This window comes from Miniopterus schreibersii, assembly GCF_964146895.1.
Source record: "Miniopterus schreibersii genome assembly, chromosome: 1".
Taxonomy (NCBI): domain Eukaryota; kingdom Metazoa; phylum Chordata; class Mammalia; order Chiroptera; family Miniopteridae; genus Miniopterus; species Miniopterus schreibersii.
The window spans coordinates 69,886,163-69,906,628 of NC_138101.1; the positions used below are offsets into that span (position 1 = coordinate 69,886,163).

General features: G+C 41.4%; 1 protein-coding gene across 1 annotated transcript; it reads left to right on the forward strand.

Annotated features, from left to right (window-relative positions):
• The first annotated feature begins 986 nt into the window (after nucleotides 1-986).
• Nucleotides 987-19,856, forward strand: FAM241A (family with sequence similarity 241 member A). The gene is made up of 2 exons (XM_081124110.1): nucleotides 987-1,263; nucleotides 17,630-19,856. Exons 1-2 carry the CDS (start codon nucleotides 1,087-1,089, stop codon nucleotides 17,873-17,875), a joined length of 423 nt encoding a protein of 140 aa, XP_080980236.1. The 5' UTR covers nucleotides 987-1,086; the 3' UTR covers nucleotides 17,876-19,856.
• The last annotated feature ends 610 nt before the right edge of the window (nucleotides 19,857-20,466 follow it).

Below are 20,466 nucleotides of genomic sequence, written 5' to 3' on the forward strand. Positions count from 1 at the left end.
GCGCAGAGCTTCTTGGGTCTCCCTGGGAGTGCCCCTCTCCCCACATCCCCATGTGTTCACCAGCCCATGAGTCCTGCAAACCCCAGCCCTTCTGGCTTTCTACCGAGGCTTCATGACAGACATGATTGACTGAATCATTGCCTACAGGTGATTGATCCCACCTCCAGCCCCTCTCCCCCCTCCCCAGAGGTCAGGGGGTGGGACTGAAAACCCCAACCCTCCAGTGACTGGTTCGTCCTCCCATCCTTACGCGGCCTAAGGGGAATTCCAAAAGCCAGCTCATTAATGTAACAAGAAGCACCTCTATCACTCTCCTCACTTAGGAAATGCCAAGGTTTTAAGGGCTCTGTGCCAGAAATGGGGACAAAGGCCAAATATATATCTAGTATAAATCACAGTGCCACAGGTGCTAAGAAAAGGAATTATAAATTGTGTGTCCCCCCTTACCACCCGCTGAGAGAGAGACTCTTAACCATTTGTAGAAATACAAAGGCAGAGAGCTAGGCCACCAAATGCCCCCAAGGCTCCAACCGCCACCCCAGACCAGGGAAGCACTGAAAAGAGAGAAACGGAGACGCGGGCCTGCAGAGGGATGCGGGAGAGGGGACAGGCGGGACGAGAACGGGAGGAGAGTGTTCCTCGGGAGGGACGGCCCGCTCCCGGCGGCCCGCAGCACACCCGCGCTCCCAGCGCCCGGCGAGGACGGGGACTCCCCGGGAGAGTGACTGGGGGGGGGCGGGGAGAGAGTCTGTGCGCGGGTGTCTGTCTCGCAAACAGCCCGCTAATGGGCACCGCCGCCGCGCGAGGCCGCGCCCGCGCGCGCCGCCCGCGCCGCCCGCGCCGCCCGCGCCGCCCGCCCTCCGCTCGCCCGCCCGCCCGCCGGGCCCGCCCGCCAGGGGCGCCAGGGGCGGGGCGCGCGGGGACCGCGGCGGGGCGGAGCCGCAGCCCCGCGCTCCCGGCCGGCGGCCGCTGGGGGGAGTCTGCCGCCTGCAGCGGGCTCGGCAGCTCCGGGACCGGCTTCCTCCAGGGGTGGCGCCGCCTCGCGCTCCGCGCCTGGCCCCTCGGGCGGCCGTCCCCGGCGGCGGGATGTGCTCGGCGCGGGAGCCCCTTGGAGGCGGGGGCGGCGGCGACGACCGCGGCGGCGGGGCGCGCGGCGAGGACGGGGACGCGCCGGCGGAACAGGCGGCGGCGGCGGGGCCCGAGAGGGAGCCCGGGGCGAGCCCGCGGCGGGGCGGGCGGCGGCCGCAGGAGCGGCGCGGGCAGGTGAGTGGGGGCGGGGCGGCGGGTGCCCGAGGCCGCCGGCGGCGGGCGTGGCCCGCGCCCACCTGCGCCCGGAAGGGCGGTTGGACCGCGGCGCTGCGGCCGGCGCGGGGCCTGGCGCGGGGCGGGGACGGCGCGGCCCTTCCCCCCGCGCCGGGCTCCGTGGGAGCGCCCTTCCCGGTGGTCACGGTCCCGACCCTTCCACGGGAGCGCTTCTCGCTCACCTCGATTCCAGCGCGTGCCCCGTGCTGCGTTGTGGGGACAGCTGCCGCCGGCCCCCCGCCCTCCTTCCCCCATCCTGGCCTTTCCGAGCGCACCCTAGTGACCCCGTAACGCGGGGGCGGTTTCTCGCACGGTCAGCCAGTGCCCCGCGTGGGTGGGAGCGAGGCTGGCAATACGCGCCTTGACAGGGGCTCCCCCAGGGCAAGTTCTTCCCGGGAGCACAGGAGAGCTGAACTTCATTGTAAAAAAAAAAAAAAAAAAATCAAGGAAATTGTAACACATCAAATGTGCTCAAGATCAGGCAAGGAATTTAATAGGAGAAGTTGGATTACATGTGGGATGAATTTTCGCCAGCAAATACAGTTAGAGCTCAGCAGTGCCCGAGGAGCCCGCCTTCAGAAGCACCTCAGGGAGCGGGGAGGAGTTCAGATGATCGTCTGTCTGTCCCTCGCCCTGTGCTGCCCCGGGGACAGGGGCGTCTGTCTCCTCTCTCCCTCCTCCGTTTGTTCTTTTTGTCGCGTTTCACAAACTCCAGTGTCAGCACTAAATGCAATGAGATTAAGTAACTTCTAGTATGTCAGTGTTTTACTCAGAAAGCAGAAAACAAGTGTGTGGCACACGCAAGGTATGCCTGAGCGTTAGGCTTGCTCAGCACGTGGAAGTGCAGCTTTTCATCATTATAACAGCGTAAGACATGGTGAGGGAAGCAAATCATTGGCAGCTAGGAGAGCTGCTGGTGGCTTTCCCCACTCGTTGTACCATAGCGCAGGAGCTGAAGGGCTCAGTTTCCTCTTACCTTGGTTGTTCAACTGGAAAAGTGAAGAAAAAAGCAACCGGAACTCACTTGGCAAAGGGGGGGTAGGTATAGGGGTGCCTGGTGCCTCTGAGCTGAGGTTCCCAAACTAAATTTTCAAATGGCCTTAAAGAGAGAGTGTAGAATACTTCACTTAAGCTCTTGTGGATTTCACATCATCATTTGCTCTGGTCTTCCCATAACTGCTTATGGTAAAAGAAAAAGGGAAAAACAGACACACAAAAGCAAAAATGAAACATATTGTAGAAAACGTATCGCTTTGCAGACCTTGTTTCGTTGCGTGTCATGGAAATTCATTTTCATGTACTCCTTTGAAAATGTTATTTTTATCACAGGACTGATTTGTGTACTCTAAGCCTACATAACACGATAAACAAAAATACTAGCTGGGATATGGATTTCCTCCTATATCAGCACCAAGGAAGACTTTGTTTATCAAGAAGCCAAAAATAACCCAAAAAAAAAAAAAATTGGTACAACCCAACCCATTGGTATAAGAAGCAAGCTTAATTTTGTATGCACCGCCTTGCATTCGTGGTAGGGGTAACTACAGATAGAAAGATGTTTGAGGGAGAGAGAAATGAAATGAACAACTGTAAAACATGTCCTAGGGAGTTGTTTTGTTTAGCTTTCCTTCGGGGACATAGTGTGTGTTTTTCCGTTTTAAGGACACACGGACTCTAAATCACAAATGGAATATTTTTGAAAACTTGGTTTGTAAACTAGTTATTTAGAGTTTAAAGGGAACTTTTCCATAGAAACTGCATAAACAGGAACAGAGCCACATCTAATTAACTGGAAATGAAGCAGAGACGTCCTTTCTGCTTAGCACGATCAGTGGTGTCCCAGAGCCTTTGTAGCCTCGTGGACATTGGGAGAGAACTGGCTGCAGTGGGTGGGGGTGGGAGCTCCTTTATCTCTGGGTCAGGGCTGTGGTGGGGTTCTCTTTACAGGAGCCCCAGAGGGCACCTGACTTTTGCTCCTCAGCTCTTTTCGGTGATTTTTGTCAGCCCCTAATTTTCTGTATGAAATCCCTTTCTATGTCGATTTCCTTCACAGAGTTTTCCTCTTACCTGATAATATGACAAAGTGGATTTCTTCCCCCACACTAAAAGCTCCTCTACATACATCCTTTCTCTCCTTCACTGAGTTTTCTTTTCTCTTTCTGAAAGGCTCATACCCTTCCCTCAACCTGGAAGGGTCTTGCATCAGATTTAACTATACAAAGTCTGTCTTTGGCTCATTGTTATTATGATACTAGATCAAAACTTATCTGTATTTTGGTGTTTACTTCATGTAATACTGAAATACTAGTATTAATGTAGAGTGTTTTAATAACTGAGATATTGTCAGCCTCATTTTTTTTTTTTTTTTACAATTTGTCCTTAGATGCCACTCCCTCTGAGAGAAAATTAAGGCTCCTCTGTCCTGGCCTGAGTCTGTCCAGGTGGAATGATTGACAGAGGAGGCCTGCTTAAAATCAAGTGTCCTAGGAAAGGTAGACTTTACAGAATGGACCAAGTCCTCTAGATGAAGGAGCCATGTCAAGTTTGAAGTAGGAGTCAGGCCTCCCAGAGAGAGAAGCAAGGGAGAGAGGCAAATGCCCAAGGAAGGTGCCAGGCACAGTTACCTTACATGTGTGTTGGTAATTGTGTGCATGAGAGATGATCCAGGTATGTTTATGACTGTGAAGGCCGTGTAACTTTATGTATAAAAGTCTCTGCCCTCCTGCATAGCTGGAAGACTCAACATCTCCAGTCCACTTGTTACACGTCTGCAATGTGAGCGGCATCCACTTAGATGCAGCAGTTCACAGCCTGAACAACCTAAGACGGCCTTGCTTACCTGGAGCATAGAGAGGTCCGGTTACCCTTAGATTGACTTTGGAGTCATTATCTTTAGCTTCAAGGTCTTTATGATTATAAAAGTAATATGTAAATGTGGAAGTATAGAAGGATCTAAAGAAGAAAACAAAGCATTTGAAATCCCACATTGAGGAATATTTTGTTATAAAATATCAAAAATTTTGTATTACTACATTAATATCTCTCAATATGTTCATATATGTATATATACAGATATATTTTTAACATGTTTTAATGCAGTATTTGAATTTGGTATCTTGTTTTATCTACTTCGCATGTTTTTTTCATTTTCCCATGTTACCAAAAATTTCTTTTTAAAAGTTATTTTTAGGGCTGCCTCATAGTCCATTCCTCCAATACTGCACATTTAAGTTGCTCTTAATTTTCTTTTATAAATAATGCTATCATAGAAGTCTTTGCTTGTAAGTCCTCACTGGCAAAACTGCTGCCCTCCCTCTAGGTTGCATAGTTCAAAACTAGATACTCATTTATACCTACTTCCTTTTAAATGCAGTTTGCAAGCAACACTGTAACAAGGGCTATGAGTTGAGATGAATTCAGCTCTGAACTTAATCTCATGTTTCCAAGTGCATCCAGTCACTAGAGTAACTCAGGGAATAATGTTGCATATGTAGCCGGGGTTTTTTTGTTCACTTTTTATCATCATTCAGTCTAACCTCTAAACCAGTGGCTCTTCACTGGGAGCAGTTTTGCTCACAGGGGACTCTGGCGATGCCTGAAGAGGTTTTTGATTGTTAAGATTGGCATCTAACAGGAAGAGGGAGGGATACCGCTAAACATCCCACCATGCACACAGCACCCCCTTCAACAAAGCATTATCTGGCTCAAAATGTCAACAGTGCCCGAGTTGAGAAACCCTGCTCAAAATGTATTCGGGTTAGAGTGCTTCCACTCGTCAAGGATGATTGTCCTGCTAATAAGGTATTTCGGTGTATATGTAAAAATTGTTTCTTTGCTTGAAGCCTGCATTCCCAGTTGGTCTTTGCTCGTATGGCTGCTTCTAGCACCTGCTCACACGCAGCTTTCTCTGTTTTTCTCTCTCTTTTTCTGCCCCTTTCCTACTACTCATCTCCTTTTTCTCTCTCTCTCCATTGTCTCACTCTGTCTTTTATTCTTCTCAGCCACTTTCTCTTTTTCTCCACACACGTCCCGGTCCCCACCACATCCTCTCCTCTGAAGAAGCAGAGAATTACTCAGGTCCAAGCCTGAGCCCTGGCTGCACTGCGTTATGACAGTGGTCACCCTGATGACTTAATCCCTCAGAGCAGCGATTTTCCACCCTCTCCGTCTCACGGCACACGCAGACCAATTACTGAAATTCTGCGGCACACCAAAAAATGTTTTTTTGCCCATCTGACCCAAAAAAAAGAAAGAAAATAGGTATGATTTTGACTCATTCTCAGCAGACAGCTGTTGTTGGGTTGGCTGTTCTCATTTTTGTTATTTGACAGTCTAAGGGAAACGAGGTCAGCGCCCCTGACTAAACAGTAGGGTACTGATTGCATGTTTTAAACATTCTTGCAGTGCAACGGTTGAAAATCTCTGCCTTTGCGACTCCATGTTCTCATTGTCATGGGTGTACTGCGACCCACTTCTTAAAGTTCTTAGAAGGATTCGGCGGCATCTTGCATACAGGATGCCAGCCTGTGGTAGGCCCTCAACAAATATCAGGGACCTGTTTTACCCTCTTGTCTTTTTCCCTGGTTCCCTTCTTGCTCTTATCAACCAGCCACATGATAGTACTGAATTTTATAGATGTAAGACTATCCAAACCAAGAGAGAATTTTTATAACTTATTTGCCCAAACAGAGAATATACCTAGAAGCAAGATCTCAGCAGACTGAGAAAAAAAACACCTGAGAAAAAGTGTGCAGTTTCTTTTATGCATCTGAGATTAAGAAGGAAATGTGAAAACCATGAAGGTGGGAAAAGGCAGGGATCCGATGACAGGATAGTTAAACTCTTTGGAGTGTGTTCACACCTGGGTTGGATTACAGGTTCTCTCTTTGGGTGGTCATGCTTTAGAAAGAGGGGTCTAAGAGGGCGGTTGGGCACTAGAAGGAGGGATCTGAAAGTAGGCATTCCAAAAGTGTGTTAACCCAGATGCACAGAAACAGTGGGCAGGGCTTGCTTAAGGCAAAGTAAGTCTTTTACTAAAGAAGTTAATGTGACTGGGGCATGACTGCCCACTAGGACCTTCCCAGTAAGGAATTTATGATCAAATGCCCTGTGGGGTTGCTTTCCATAGAACCCCTTTTTTGTCTACAAATTTAATATTTGTAATTTTCAGATTTCAAGAATAAATCTTTACTGAAAAAAAGTATTAAGATTTCCTAATCTAAAAATTATATGATATTTCATATTTATCTAAAAAAATTTAACCTGCCCTGGCCAGGTGGCTCAGTTGGCTGGAGCATCGCCCCATACACCAAAAGGTTGCAGGTTCAATTCCCAGTCAGGCACTCAGGCACATACCTAGATTACAGGTTCGATCCTGGACAGGGCTCGTGCAGAAGGCAACCGATCGATGTTTCTCTCTCACATAGATGTTTCTCTCTCTCTCCCTTCCTCTCTAAAAATCAATAAAAAAATAAATAAAAATATATCCTTAGGTAGGGATTAAAAAATAAAATAAAAGTTAACCTGCCAACCTACATTACTTTGCTTGCTTTCCGTGTAGATTTTCAGTTGATTTTTTTTTTTTTTTTTTTTTGCTGTTGTAGGTCACCAATCCTTGCTAGGAAAAAGAATGCTCGCCCTCTATACAAGTTATTCTCAATTTCTTATTCAAGAGAAGTGTGAAAGCAATGTTAAAGGGAAAACTAAATGTACCACTACACTAGCTTTGCCCTAAGAGGCCTAAGTAGAAACTCTATATCTTTATTCGAGGCTTCTTTAAGCCTTTGCCACACAGTATCTTCAGTTTCTGTTTTCTAGTTACGGTCTTATCTTGCAGTAACAGCCACATATCTTCAAAAACCTTAAGAGCCCCTACTAGTCATGTTTTGGTTCATTAAGCGTGGGGGGTGCGTGTGTTTAAGGGAATTGATAAGACAAAGAGTAGTTTTATTTGAGCAGAGAAACTGAATTTCTAATTAACGTGATGCAAAAGATACTTTCTGTCCTCTGATCTAATACTTTCCCATATCCAGTGTTTTTTTCCATTTAACCTCATTGGCAGTTATGCCTCATCTTGGCATAGGAAGAAGTGATTGGCTTTATTTGTTGCTGTTTTCTTATGGAACAACTATAGCTTATGAGAATTCTGAGCAAGGAGAAATCATGGTGAAAATGTTTTGAACTTTTTGGATCAAAAAATTAAATTTCATTTGTGATCTTTACTACCTTTGATAGAATTTTTTTCTAACATCTGTGTTTCGGATTTTTTATTCCCTCTTAAAATTAATCGGAAAAACCATGCTTTTTGTTTTTTATCCTCTTGATCAAAATTTTACTTGGATATATGCAGATCGTCTGCAGAGGCAGGGCATTTAAGTTTGCTTCTTCATGACTGGCAAATTCCATCAGGCTGATTGTGATCAGAGTTCCTTGTTCCATGATTTTCAGAGGTAATTACATATAAAAGAAGCTTTTGTCCCTGCCTGAAGTTGAGAATTGGGAAGGAAAGTTACTTTTCAGGAAAGATGTTTGATTTGGACTACTTTCAATAGATAAGCTATTCCATCTTGTGGAAGCGTACAGTAGTTCCCCTCAGCCCCTTAACTGATGGTTTCAGTTGTCTTCAGTCAACCGCAGCCCAAAACTACTACATGGACAATTCCAGAAATAAACAGTTTTTAAGTTTTAAATCGCACGCTGCTGTGAGTGGTATGAAATCTCTCGACGGTCCCCCTCCTTCCCGCCCAGGACGGGAGTCATCCCTTTGTCCAGCGTCTCCGCACTGTACTTACTACCCGCCCGTTAGTTATCTGAGATATCAGATCAGCTGTCAGGATATCGCAGTGCTTGTGTCCAAGTTTCCCTTCCGTCGTCGTCTTAACACTTTGTCACAATGCCTAGGTCATTCACCTCGGTTGATCTCATCACACAGGCACTGTGACACCTCACAACAAAAGCGGAAGAGTGAGTGTAGTGCCGTAAGCTACTCGGAGAGGCAGAACACATCCACATACCTTTTATTACGGTATATGGTTACGACCATTCTATTTTATTATTAGTTACTGTTCCTCGTCTCTTACTGTGCCTAATTTATAAATTAGACTTTATCAGAGGTGTGTATGTCTAGGAAAAAACATAGGGTTTGGTTCTATCCCTGGTTTCAGGCATCCACTGGGGGTCTTGGGACGTAACACACCCTCGGATAAGGGGGGACGGCTGTACTGCCCTGCAGATGCAAGGCACTCAGTAATGTCACCAGAGGCTTCATTTCTTTTATTTAAAAAAAGTTGATTTTAGGAAGAGGACAAAATGTAGAAAATTTTAGCCTACAGCTTAAATTAATCGTGTTCTTCACGTCATGGCCTACTGTTGTCTATGACTAGTTCACACACAGTCTTTCTCTTATTTAATGAAGTTATTTTTTTTTTCATTACATAACCATTCTTTTCCACCACCATAGGCAACTCTTTTAATATGTTTGATCAATACGGCCGAAATTGTATGTCTTTTTGAATACTTGGTGGTTTCATTTGTCTGTGTTTGCAGCTATGATTCGAAATACTGAATCCTATTGGTTAAAATGAAAATAAATCCAAAGTTTAGTATTTCTTAGTTTATACTAATTTCAAAGACTATAATTCAAGAACTACTTGATATTCTCATTGTTTTTTATTCATCTCCTCAAAAAGTTTTTTTTTTCCCTTTGTTGGTTCTATGTAGTTTAGTGGGAAATAAGTGTAAATGAATGCTGTAACTTTGCATTTAATTGTAAATGACAAACAAGTTATAAATGTAATAATAAACATGTTATAAATTACTGTATATAATGCTGTGGCTAGGTGAAGATTTACATAGTTATAAATTTTTATATTTAATGTATTATTTTTGTACATTGTGCAGGAAATGAAACTGCAAATACATTTAGTATCCAATGAGCAGGAAAACATTTCAGCCTCACTAGAAATAAAAGAAATGCAAATCAAAACTGTTAGGAATGATTTTTCACCTATCAAGTTGTTAAAGATTAAAAAGATGAACAGTGTGGGTTTAGAGAAACAGTATATGAAATAGGAATACACCAAAGCTGGGAGTATAAATTGGTTTAGTCTTTCTGAAGGGAAATCTGGTACCAGACCTCATGAGTAGATACTGTTATTGCTCCCACTTCAAAGCTGTAAACACCGTAGCACAGGGAGGTTATGTAACATACTGAAAGGATCACAGCGAGTAAATTGCGGAGCTGAGATTTAACCCCATGTTTAAAGCCTGCTTCTCAACCGCCAAGCTGGTGCTGGGCCGTGAAATCAGTTTAATAGATTGTGAATAGGATAGGCGAGGGCAGAAATGCTTGGGGTGTATCACAGGCGGCACAAGTGTCGTTCCATGGAACTTTCGTTTGTATGTGCTGGGTCAGGAGATAAAATAGATCTCATTGTGGGTCTCGGTCACAAGCTCTGCACCGGCGGGCCAGCTCAGCCCTGCCTCGGGCTGCTCCCCGGTCCCTGTGCGGAGCCGTCAGCTGGCCCAGACCCCGCTCCGCCTCCCCTCTGGGGGAACCCCCCTGGCCGCCTCCCTCTCTCCCACGGCTCCGTTTGCCTTTCCTTATAGCTCCCCCACTATTTGAAGTCATCTTATTTATCTGTGAGTGTGTTTACTTTCTGCCACTTCTCATTCACCCCTTCACAGGCTTGCACTACACCAGAATCTCCAGGAAAGTGGAGATCCCGTTATATATGGCAGATGCTTTAGGCAGTTAGTTTGGCATCTCTGAGATAGTACAGAGTCTGTAGGAACTTCTCTCCAAAATGCCACTGTCGGTAAAAACTCAGTTTTAAGCTTTTGCTGAAGGAGCGTGGTTTCCCAGGAAAAACTGTCACGGCAAAAATTAGTTTTGAAGAGAGAAGACGTGTGTAATAGAAACATGTTCTGTCATCAGAATCAACAGCGAAGAAACAAGTGGTTTTAGTTGCCTTTGAACTAATGATTCCCTGTGAGACATTTGTATGAATTTAGGCGAGGATTGTGTTCCTCGATATGCAGTATTGAAAAACCACCACAGCCCGGCCGGGCGTGGATCGACCTAGGATCCAGGTGATCGGGGTTCGATTCCCAGTCAGGGCACAGGCCGGGGTTGCGGGCTCAATCCCCAGTCGGGAGCGTGCAGGAGGCAGCTGATCAATGACTGTCATCATTGATGTTTCTCTCTCTCTCTCTCTTCCTCTCCTTTCCTTTCTCTGATATCAATAAAGATATATTTTAAAAAATAAAAATCACCACAATATCAAGAAGGTGAAATGCTAATGAATATAGGATCTTGAAATACTGGTGTTAATCTATGTAATTACTCTAAATTTGCTATTTTGTTTTTATTTATTTTTTATTTATTTATTTTAAATCCTCACCCAAGGATATTTTTTCCATTGCTTTTCAGAGAGAGTGGAAGGAAGGGGGGGGGGGAGAGAGAAACATCGATGTGAGAGAGACACATCGATTGGTTGTCTCCCGCACACACCCCGACCGGGGCTGGGAATTGAGCCTGCAACCGAGGTACGTGCCCCTTGGCCAGAATCGAACCCCGGACCCTTCAGTTCAAAGGCCGACACTCTAACCACTGAGCCAAACAGGCTAGGGCTGCAATTTTGTTTTTAAATTTTCTTGACGTGAACATAGGAAAGACAGTAAATGAAACCCAGAGCCAACATAAGTTAAAATTCAGATTAGCCATTTTAATAATGGCAGTTATAAAAGGTAATTTACAAAAAGAGGTAATGTCATAGCTCTTGTTACATGTAAAATGAATGCATATTAGGGATTTTATTTAACTCATCATTAATGGGGGAACCAGGCAAATGTTACAATTAATTCCAAGGAAAAATCAAAGAAACAAAAATGTGTATGGAGAAAAGATATGTTGAAATTAATTTACACATGGACATGAAACTTACTGACTCCATAGGCGGGGGAGGGAAGACAATTGAACCTTCACTGCCACAGAATTTGTTGGCATGTTAGATAGGAATTATTTTGCATTGCTCTCAGTTATCTATGGACCTGTAAAACAGCTCAAAAGCCATGAAGGCTATAGACTATTCTAAACAGTGCATAGTTTTCCATGTAGGCACCCCAGTTTTTAATTTTTTTATTTTTTTTGCTTATTCTTAATTTCCTTATAATAATAAAATAATTTCTAAAAATAGCCACACAGAGTAGATTAATTGTGGATAGCGAGGGTACTTGATTTCTCCCTTTACAATGTCGCATGCTTCTAGAAAATAGTAATTGTAATCTCCTTCTATGGTAACATCATATACATACATTCAATGTGCATGTGGTTCATATGCGTGTGAGAAGCAGGGACTGGTTTATATTTGAAGTTCTTTCTGAAGAGTTATATAACTTGATACTAAGATAACTACTGAAAGACAAATTCAGATGAAAATAATACTGCTGCTCCAAGGATTCCATGTATGTCTACTTTTTATTTAGCACACAAATCCCAGTTTCTTGTTTATATCATCCTGCATATTTTATCCATATGTTGAATGGTTATTGGCTTCAGAGACAACTTTCTCCACTCAAGAGTTTCACGGGAGTGTAGAAGCACGTTTAGTTTAAGCTTTAAATTTAAAGAAGGGCAAGAATGAAGTGATTTCTTCATAGAGAATTGCCCAGTTAGCATGGCCATCCTTGGTATAAAAAGATACATGGTGCAAAACACTTGATAATAAATATAGAAAGAAAAAAAAATTTTTAAATGCCAAATTTATTGCTTCACTATTCAGTATATATGCATACATATAGTTTATTTAACAGTAAGTAATATAATGGAAAGGCTATAAAGATTCTGCCATTTTTGGATGCTACTGTTTTTCCTTTGGAGTTTAAATTATTAACCATTTGGAAGTCAGTGTCTGAGCACCCTATTCTTGGCTGCTAATTGTAGAATTCAGTTGTGCTAATCACTTGGTCATATACTGAAGATATTTTCTTTCTTCTTTTGTATTATATTGAACATCGCTTGCTTTAACAACTAATTATAGTCATTGTATTATAGATGTTTTCTGTATGTATTATTCCTTATTTTTCTGGATGGCATATACTTTCTTGATAGCTTCTCACTCATGCATTTAAAAATTTTATTGAGGGAAAGGGGAGCTGGGGGAGAATGAAGAGGGTAAAGGGGGTCAAATATATCGGTGACAGAGGGAGACCAGACTTTGGGTGGCGAGCCCAGAATGCAATATACAGATGAGTATTAGAGAATTGTACACTTGAAACATATAATGTTATTAACCAATGCCATCCCGGGAAATCTAATTTTTAAAAGAATTTATTGAGCTGCTACTGTTTTCCAGGCACTGCTCTAGGCACCCAGGTTACAAAGAAACAAACAGAAACAGGCTCAGATATCTCCCCTCGTTAATCTTGCATTGTAGCAGGAGAGAGAAACAGTGAATCAGTGAGCAGTACATCTGTGGGTTATAAGTGCTTTGGAGAAAAAAATAAAAGCAGGGAAGGTGGGAAGCAAGGATGGGTACGGGGTAGGGTTGCCGTTCTAAATAAGGCGGTCCTGGAAGGGCTCGCCGAGGGGATGTCTGAGCACAGACCTAAAGGGAGTGAGAAGTACTCACCCACCTGTGGCCCTCCTTTGGCTTCGTCTCCCTAGGAAGGGAGAGCCCAGTGCGAGGCTCGGTCTTAGTAACTGTGGTAACATCTTTCCCCAACCTAGATTCTCGGTTCTTTCTCGCCCATCCCCTGTTTCAGTTCTCTATTTTTTATTACTGTTTTATCTATTTGTTTATCTAAAGGAAATTCAAATCCTTTGTGGAAAGATGAGAGGAAAAAAGTAAATTAATTATGGACTTATTCAGTTAGCAAATTTCATAGTTTACATTTCTTAAGGAGTGTCATGTAATCACACCTCATACGGAATTTGTTTAAATATATTGCTTTCTTTTTAATACCTGGTTCAGCTCCTTGGCACTAAAGGATTTAGGGGTTTGAAGAGCAGTTTATTGGAAAGAGCTCAGAATTTATAGTCAGAAGGCTCCTGAGTTCAAATCCTGACTGGATGACTGATCCTGGGGAAGTCGCTTGACCCCTAGAATTTAATAACATCTGCCTTATGGCGTTTCTGTGAGAGGCAAATGCTTGGAATATGTGTGTTAATACATTTATTTGAATAAATGGAATTAGCAAATAAAAATCCTGGGGGATTTCATTTAAAAACGGGGTGGGAAATCAAATTAAAACTATAGGGATTTTTTTCTGAAGAGATTAAAAATATTTCACTAATAATTTTTTCTTGGCCCGAGTGTGATTTAAAAAATGAAAGCCTTCAACCTATAAACCAAAACAACACTAATAAAATCTCCATCAGGAGAGGCTCTAGAGTAAGAAGAGAAGCTGGCCTACAGATACGTCCCTGAGGATTGAGCCAGCAAAAGGTGACCAAAAGGACAAAGGAGGCAGAGCTAGCCAGAGTGACTAGCAGGCCTCTCGCTTGCACCCCTGGGTGCTGCCATCCACTGCGGTAGGGGACGCTGAAGGAAGAGCACATTTAGGGCGGATGCTTATAAGCTTGGTACAGGCATGTTGAGTGTGAGATTCCTGCAAGATATCTCCGTGGAAATTCTGAGTAGACAGTTGAGCATTCAAATCTAGAAACCTGAAAAGCTTCCTGAGCTGAGAAGTACTGCTCAGAGAGATAAATCAATGAATCTTCTGTAAAAGTACACATCACTTTAACTAGGAAGGGAGTGTGCAGCCATATTTTAATATAGTGATTTGAGTATGTATCTTTTCCTATATTAAGCAGCTTTATGTCAGGGAGTATAAATGGTTTATTTTGTGTACCCACAGCACTTACTTTGCTCATGGTAGGCATTCAACTTCGGGCTATTGAATTGAACTAAATTAACTGAAGGGTTCATTTTGCAAGCCAGACTGTTCTGTGAGTCAAGAGCTGTGAGTTATCCGAGTTGGAGTTTGCAGTAATCAAAGATCTGTGGTTCTCTGAGAGGACGCGACACACACTAAAAACCAGAGTGTGGTTTCCGGGAAGTAAGCAGCTGTCACTATGGCAAACCAGCCAGGACTGTGCAGGCTTGCCACAGGGAGTGCCACACACGTTAGATAACATGCAGGTGCAAACGTGCAGAGGAGAGAATTGTAACTCTAGAGTGTAACTGCAGACTGTTACAATAGGCAAAAACTGTAGTCACCATTCACCTAAAATTAAAACAACTAATATAACTTCATTATAAAATAAAATGGCTTTATGTAGATATACTGGTTTTCAAAGAATTTTTTCCATAAGAACTATCATAAACCCACATACTTGTTTTTATCTGCGAGACTAGATTCCTACAGATTCTTTAGTGCCATAATGAAAACCAATTAAACTTTCCCCCACTTTGTCCAAACAGTTGATTGACAATTTAATAGGCATTTTATTTAATAAGAATGGCACCACAGTGGTTATTTCAGAACTGCAAAGAAGAAAATAGCCAAGTCACTGGATTTGACAAAAAGTACAGAACACAAAACAAGAGGCTGTTATTGTGTAGAACGCAACAAACAACTCCCAGACGTTGTTATATGAATGGCATTTTGATAGCCGTTTGAAAATTTGTCAGATTCATAAGTACTGCTAACTTTTCTCTGAGACAAAATTCCATTATAGATCTTAGAAGTTAATGTCCAAAATTAATTTTAAAGGCCACATAATTCTAACAAGGATGGCTCATGTATTTGCAGAGTTCTGTTCAACATACCAGTTGTGTTCCTCTTTAACTCTTCAAGTATAATATGAAAAAGAAATAAATAGCATAAGCACGTAGAATTTTCAGACTTTCATAAAGCTATATACTTCCTTAGTCGAGATTGGAGATTTTCAACAAGTGTGGTATTGCATGTTTCAGAAATTCTGTGGCACAGCGGTTGAAAATCACTGGTCTAGATACATACTTAACACTTTTGTTCTAAAATTTGACTTAAAGATATTCACAAAGTCATAAGTGTTGGTGATTCTTTCAGTAGATTGTGGTCAGACACCGTAACAGCAGCATCAGTGATAGACCCAATGCTTTTAAGAGTCAGTCTTCATCTGGTTAGTGCTTCAGAGTCTGGCTGGTGCCTCTGATTTGGTAATGACATTGCCTTTCTTTGTCCTAAGAGTAAGTGTGACTTGCCTAATAGACAAGTGTTCCAGTTCTAGTCAGGATTTCTATTTTGCTGCTTTTGCTTTAGGAATGAAAAGGTGTGTTACCGTATAAAATCCATTTTTGTACTTCAACGTATGGGTGGGAGCTTTTGGGATTATGACTTAAAACAAATAGCAACACCTCTAGGAGGGAGAAGATAGAAGAGTGGGAAAGATTTGGAACAATAAGTATCAGGAATTGGATGAACAGTTATCAAGAGGTGACTGAAAGAACTTGAGAATATGGAAGGAGTACCAAGAACACCAAGGTAATACCTCTGAGCCCAGAAGAAGAAACGGGGAAATTGGAAGCTACCGCAAGTCAGGGAGTGGGGGAGAACACGTGGCTGTGAACTCATAGTGGAAATGGTAGACTGTGGATCCTAAACTGCAAGGAGAAAATAAAAGCCCGAAGGGCTAACTATATAACTAATCCGAGGTTTTTAAAATTTATAACTACTTCTTAATATCTATTTCATGTATTTGTTTATCACAGAATGAAACCGCATCTTGTTGATATTTTGCAAATGTGAGACTCCTGCCCTTTTAAATGGAAGTAACAAGATCTTCCAGAAATGTCTTTCTTTTGAGAGATTGGGTGAGATGGTGGAGTAGATTGAGTTCCAGTATTTTGGGGCGTGGGGGAGAAGACTTTTCAGTCTAAAAGCTCTCTGAAACTGACTGAAATTTGTTCCTCTCATGGTTCTTCCTCCTCAATATCTGTCTCTCCATGATTTAATTCAATCAAAAATTGTTATTTGTAAAGGCAACCTTTCTATGATCATTGGAGCACGTTCTCCAGTCATACACCACATACCAACACCTGGGTCAGTGACGGACAAATATACAACAGTGGTGCCATAAGATTATAGTGGAGCTGAAAAATTCCTGCTGCATACTCACGTCGGAGCCGTCATAATGTGAGGCAGTGCCTGAGCCACGTGTGTGGTGATGGTGTAAACACACTTACTGAGCCACCAGTTGTATAAAAGTATAGCACATAAAATTATGCATAGTACGTAATACTCGATGATGATAAAAGACTATATTACAGATTTATGTATTTGCTATACTGTACTTTTTATCATTTAGAGTGTATTCTTTTTACTTATTAAAAAAAAAAAATAGTCTGCTGTGTTACACCGAAAGCAGCCTCACGCATCTTGTGTTTACTGTGTCTCCTGCTTGCATTGTTTTCTCTTGGGTTTGATATAATACCATGTTTTTTGTTCGTCATGGTTCCTAAACAGTTCAAGAGTCATTACTCATTACATGATATGGAAGTAAGTGGCGAGTCTGCAAGTGTTGATCTGAAGGCAGCTGGATAATTTTGGGGTGTCTCAGAATTTTTCCCTTGTCATGTATAATTGGGTACACAAGGACATTTTCTGGAGAACTGACTTACAGGTGAACTTTTGGGTTTATTGTACAAAATTATTTCTGTTTGTAAGCTGTGTATTTCTCTCTCTGAGATTAATAAGAGGCATTTAAGACATTTGTAGAATTTAGACAGGAAAACTATGCGAGGGCCTACACTCAAGTCCCCTTAGCTGAGGCTGAGAGATTGTGGCGGTAATGACAGGATTGCTCAATAGTAGCCGCAAGACTGATCCAGTCAGCTGAGGCTGGTTCCTTAAGGTCTTGGTGTCAAAGGAATGTGCGAAAAAGAAGCTTGCTTACAAAATTCAAGGCCCTACCTCAAAAGAGATTGGTGGGAAACGGTTGTTCTGAAGTCATGGCCACTGATAAGAGCAACACAAACATGGTTCTTCATGTAAGCAGCCAGCTGTCTGTGTGCGATTCCAGGAAACTAGAAAACGAATGGAAATCAATCAGCTCCTTCCTTCATCTTGTAAATCGTTGTTCTGGGAGCTGAAGGTCCAGTCAATGCCGATTTCCACAGACAATAAATCATTGCTGTCCATATTCTTGAAAGGTGAACACAGACACAGTTGTTCTGTATGTCAATCAAAAGGAACATTCCCAAGTATTTATTGAATATCAGAAGTATGTCCAGTACTTTGGAAGATAAAGAAGCATTATGAGATGGCCTTTATTCTTAAAGACCTTCACCTATTTCTTATTTTATGTTTTATGTTTTGTTTTGTCTGTTTGTCTTTAAAGGACTGTGAAGAATCACAGAACCATGCTGGCGATTCTGCTGGAGATGACTACAGAAAGATGGGAACACTTTTTGGTGAGCTGAACAAAAGCCTCATCAACATGGGCTTTACGAGGATGTACTTGGGAGAGCGGATTGTGGAACCAGTGGTCATCATTTTCTTTTGGGTGATGCTGTGGTTCCTTGGCCTACAAGCCTTTGGACTAGTTGCTGTTCTTTGCCTTGTCATTATTTATGTACAACATTAAAATACGGCCGAATGAGCTGTTGGTTGACATTTGGTAGCCATATATACATAATTAGTGAAGTTATGTATTTCACTACATGAAAGCCAAAACGTTTGCCTTGTTTCAAATTGTGTGCTGTTTTATAATACAATTATAAGTGGATGTTGTTTAAAATAAAACTCAACTCTTGATTATAACAGGGTTCAATATGCATCTTGTAACATATTCAAAACTCGTGCTATAATGCTATAACCTGTGCCCATTTTTAGATACCCCTATTCCCATGCCTAGTCTTAAATACCACCACCAAGTGAGCATGGAAAATAACAGGAGTTCAAATTGGGCAACATAGGTGTTATAAAGAGCTCCAGTAAAATATTTTAAAAGAAAAATGATGAAACAATAAGCTAAAAATCAGTTGTACTTGGGGAATTTCTCCCCACCCACCCCACCAAATAACCCCATATTATTTGGAAAATAATTCGGACTTCTGTTGTCCCTGCTCTGCCCAAACCAATGTAAATAATAATTACTATATACTACCTGAATATTTTGGTGAAAATCAGTACAGCTAACACCTCTTCTAAAGATTGAAAATAATACATTTATTATTGCTTGGGAAACTTCCCAAGTTAAATATAACTTTTTATAATGAAACACTTGGGCCTGCAATCACTTCAGTATATCATTTGAAGTTTTAGATAATTTCGGTGCTAATTACTTTTTGTGAGTTTTTAAAGTTTCATAAGCCAGATCTATAGTTGTCTATACCCCGTGGGAATGCTATATTTTCATTTATCTAACAAGTTGCATATTTTTTCCTAGAGAAACATTTTCAGTGTTGTTGTTTTTTTCAAAAATTTATATTTTATAGTTCTTTTATAGCAATTATGCTAAGACTTTAAAAATCAATTTAGCTTACATGAATTTCTTTATTCCTCAAAAAACTGATTCGTATTATAGCTGAAATACTTAACTGTTCTTTTGGGGGGGAGGGAATCAGCTCATTTCTTTGATATACGTATTTGAAAGTACAGTATAACAGAATAAAAACCAAATGCTTAAGTTAAATTAAAAACCAATGTTTAACAGCCAATTGTAATAATGTTCCTCTAAAGCTAAAGTGAAGTTATTAATGTGTCTTCATTCAGCACTTTGGGGTTTTATATTGAAATAAGCATTTCTTTAAATACACTTTGAAAACGGAAAATGGCTTAGTGACATTTTGGATTTTTGTTAGAGATCCTAAAATTTTTACACTTTTGTCTTAAAGAGTTTATATATATATACAAAGGAGTGGTAGTTAAGATAATTATCTAAAAACTCAAGTGAAATAAGAGGAAAATGGAACATTGGGGCGTTTTTATCTTTGGCAGGGCAATAACTATAGCATGTAAAGTGTTTACTGTTCCACTTTGTGAAGTTTTTACCCAATCCTGTTTTTAAAATGTATTCTGTAAGTTCTCAGTGTCTTCCATTCTGAAGCAGAAAAGTAGCGAAAATGTTCAAGTAAGATTTCTATAATCAGATAATCCTGGAATTGAAAATACCAATCATAGGGAACGAAGATGTATTGTGCATTTGTATAAATACAGACCTTTTAAAGCCTGACCAAAAAAAAGACTTTGTACTATATCATTGTGTTTTTATTGGGCTCGCAGTATTTTTATGGTCACCTTTATAAACTCGGCATAAGTATTTGAAAAGTTGTCTTCATTTGTGCACAGTAGAATTGTGACTTTTTAATAGAAGCCATGAGATTTTTTTATATCTGCATTAAATATTAAAAAGTACATTCTTTTCTATGCTACCTGGAATTTTAATTTCCCTTTGGAATGTGAAAAAGACATAGTTTGCATAATAGCAGCTCTGGTTCCACCAGTACCTGATGTTGAAAATATTTTAAAAGTAAGTTTTAATAGTGATTATTTAGTATAGTAACAATACTATGTTTCTGCACACTGTGTTAATAGTGTATATATTAAATTATATAAAGAAATGAGATATTTTGCTGTTATTTTTTCTGCCTATATTATTGATTAGAGCAGTATGCCATCAAATTGTTTGCTTGGATAGAAGGGGGGAAAAACTTTGCTTATTTGATGGAAATAAAGTATTTTCTTTTATGAGATATATTACAATGCCAAGTATACCGATATCCTGAAGTGAAAAGAAACTGCTCATTTCTTTGGTTTGTGGTATAAAGAATTAGATTGAAAATGATTCTCAATCATTTCAATTTCAGATACCAGTTTTAGAAACGTATTGCTTATAAAAAAGATATATAAGTTAACAAATGCTAAGTTATTAGATTAATGATACATTACTCCTGCCACCAGCCTTCAATCCAAAGGCAAAAGGTTAAGGTCTCCAATGAACTGAATATAGGAGAATAAATTAATTTTCATTAGAGTAAAAACTCAGTGTTTTTAGAATTTACTCCCCTATATCTTACGCTGTCATGTACAAGGTAATTCCCCCTTCCTGGCCGCCAGTCAGATCCCTCTTGCTCCGGGAGTGTGCCAACCTAGCTCACGCCGGCTTGCAGGACCCAGTGTGCACATTTCCCCCCACTCTGCCTACAGTGACATGGAGTTGGCAGCTTGCCACTG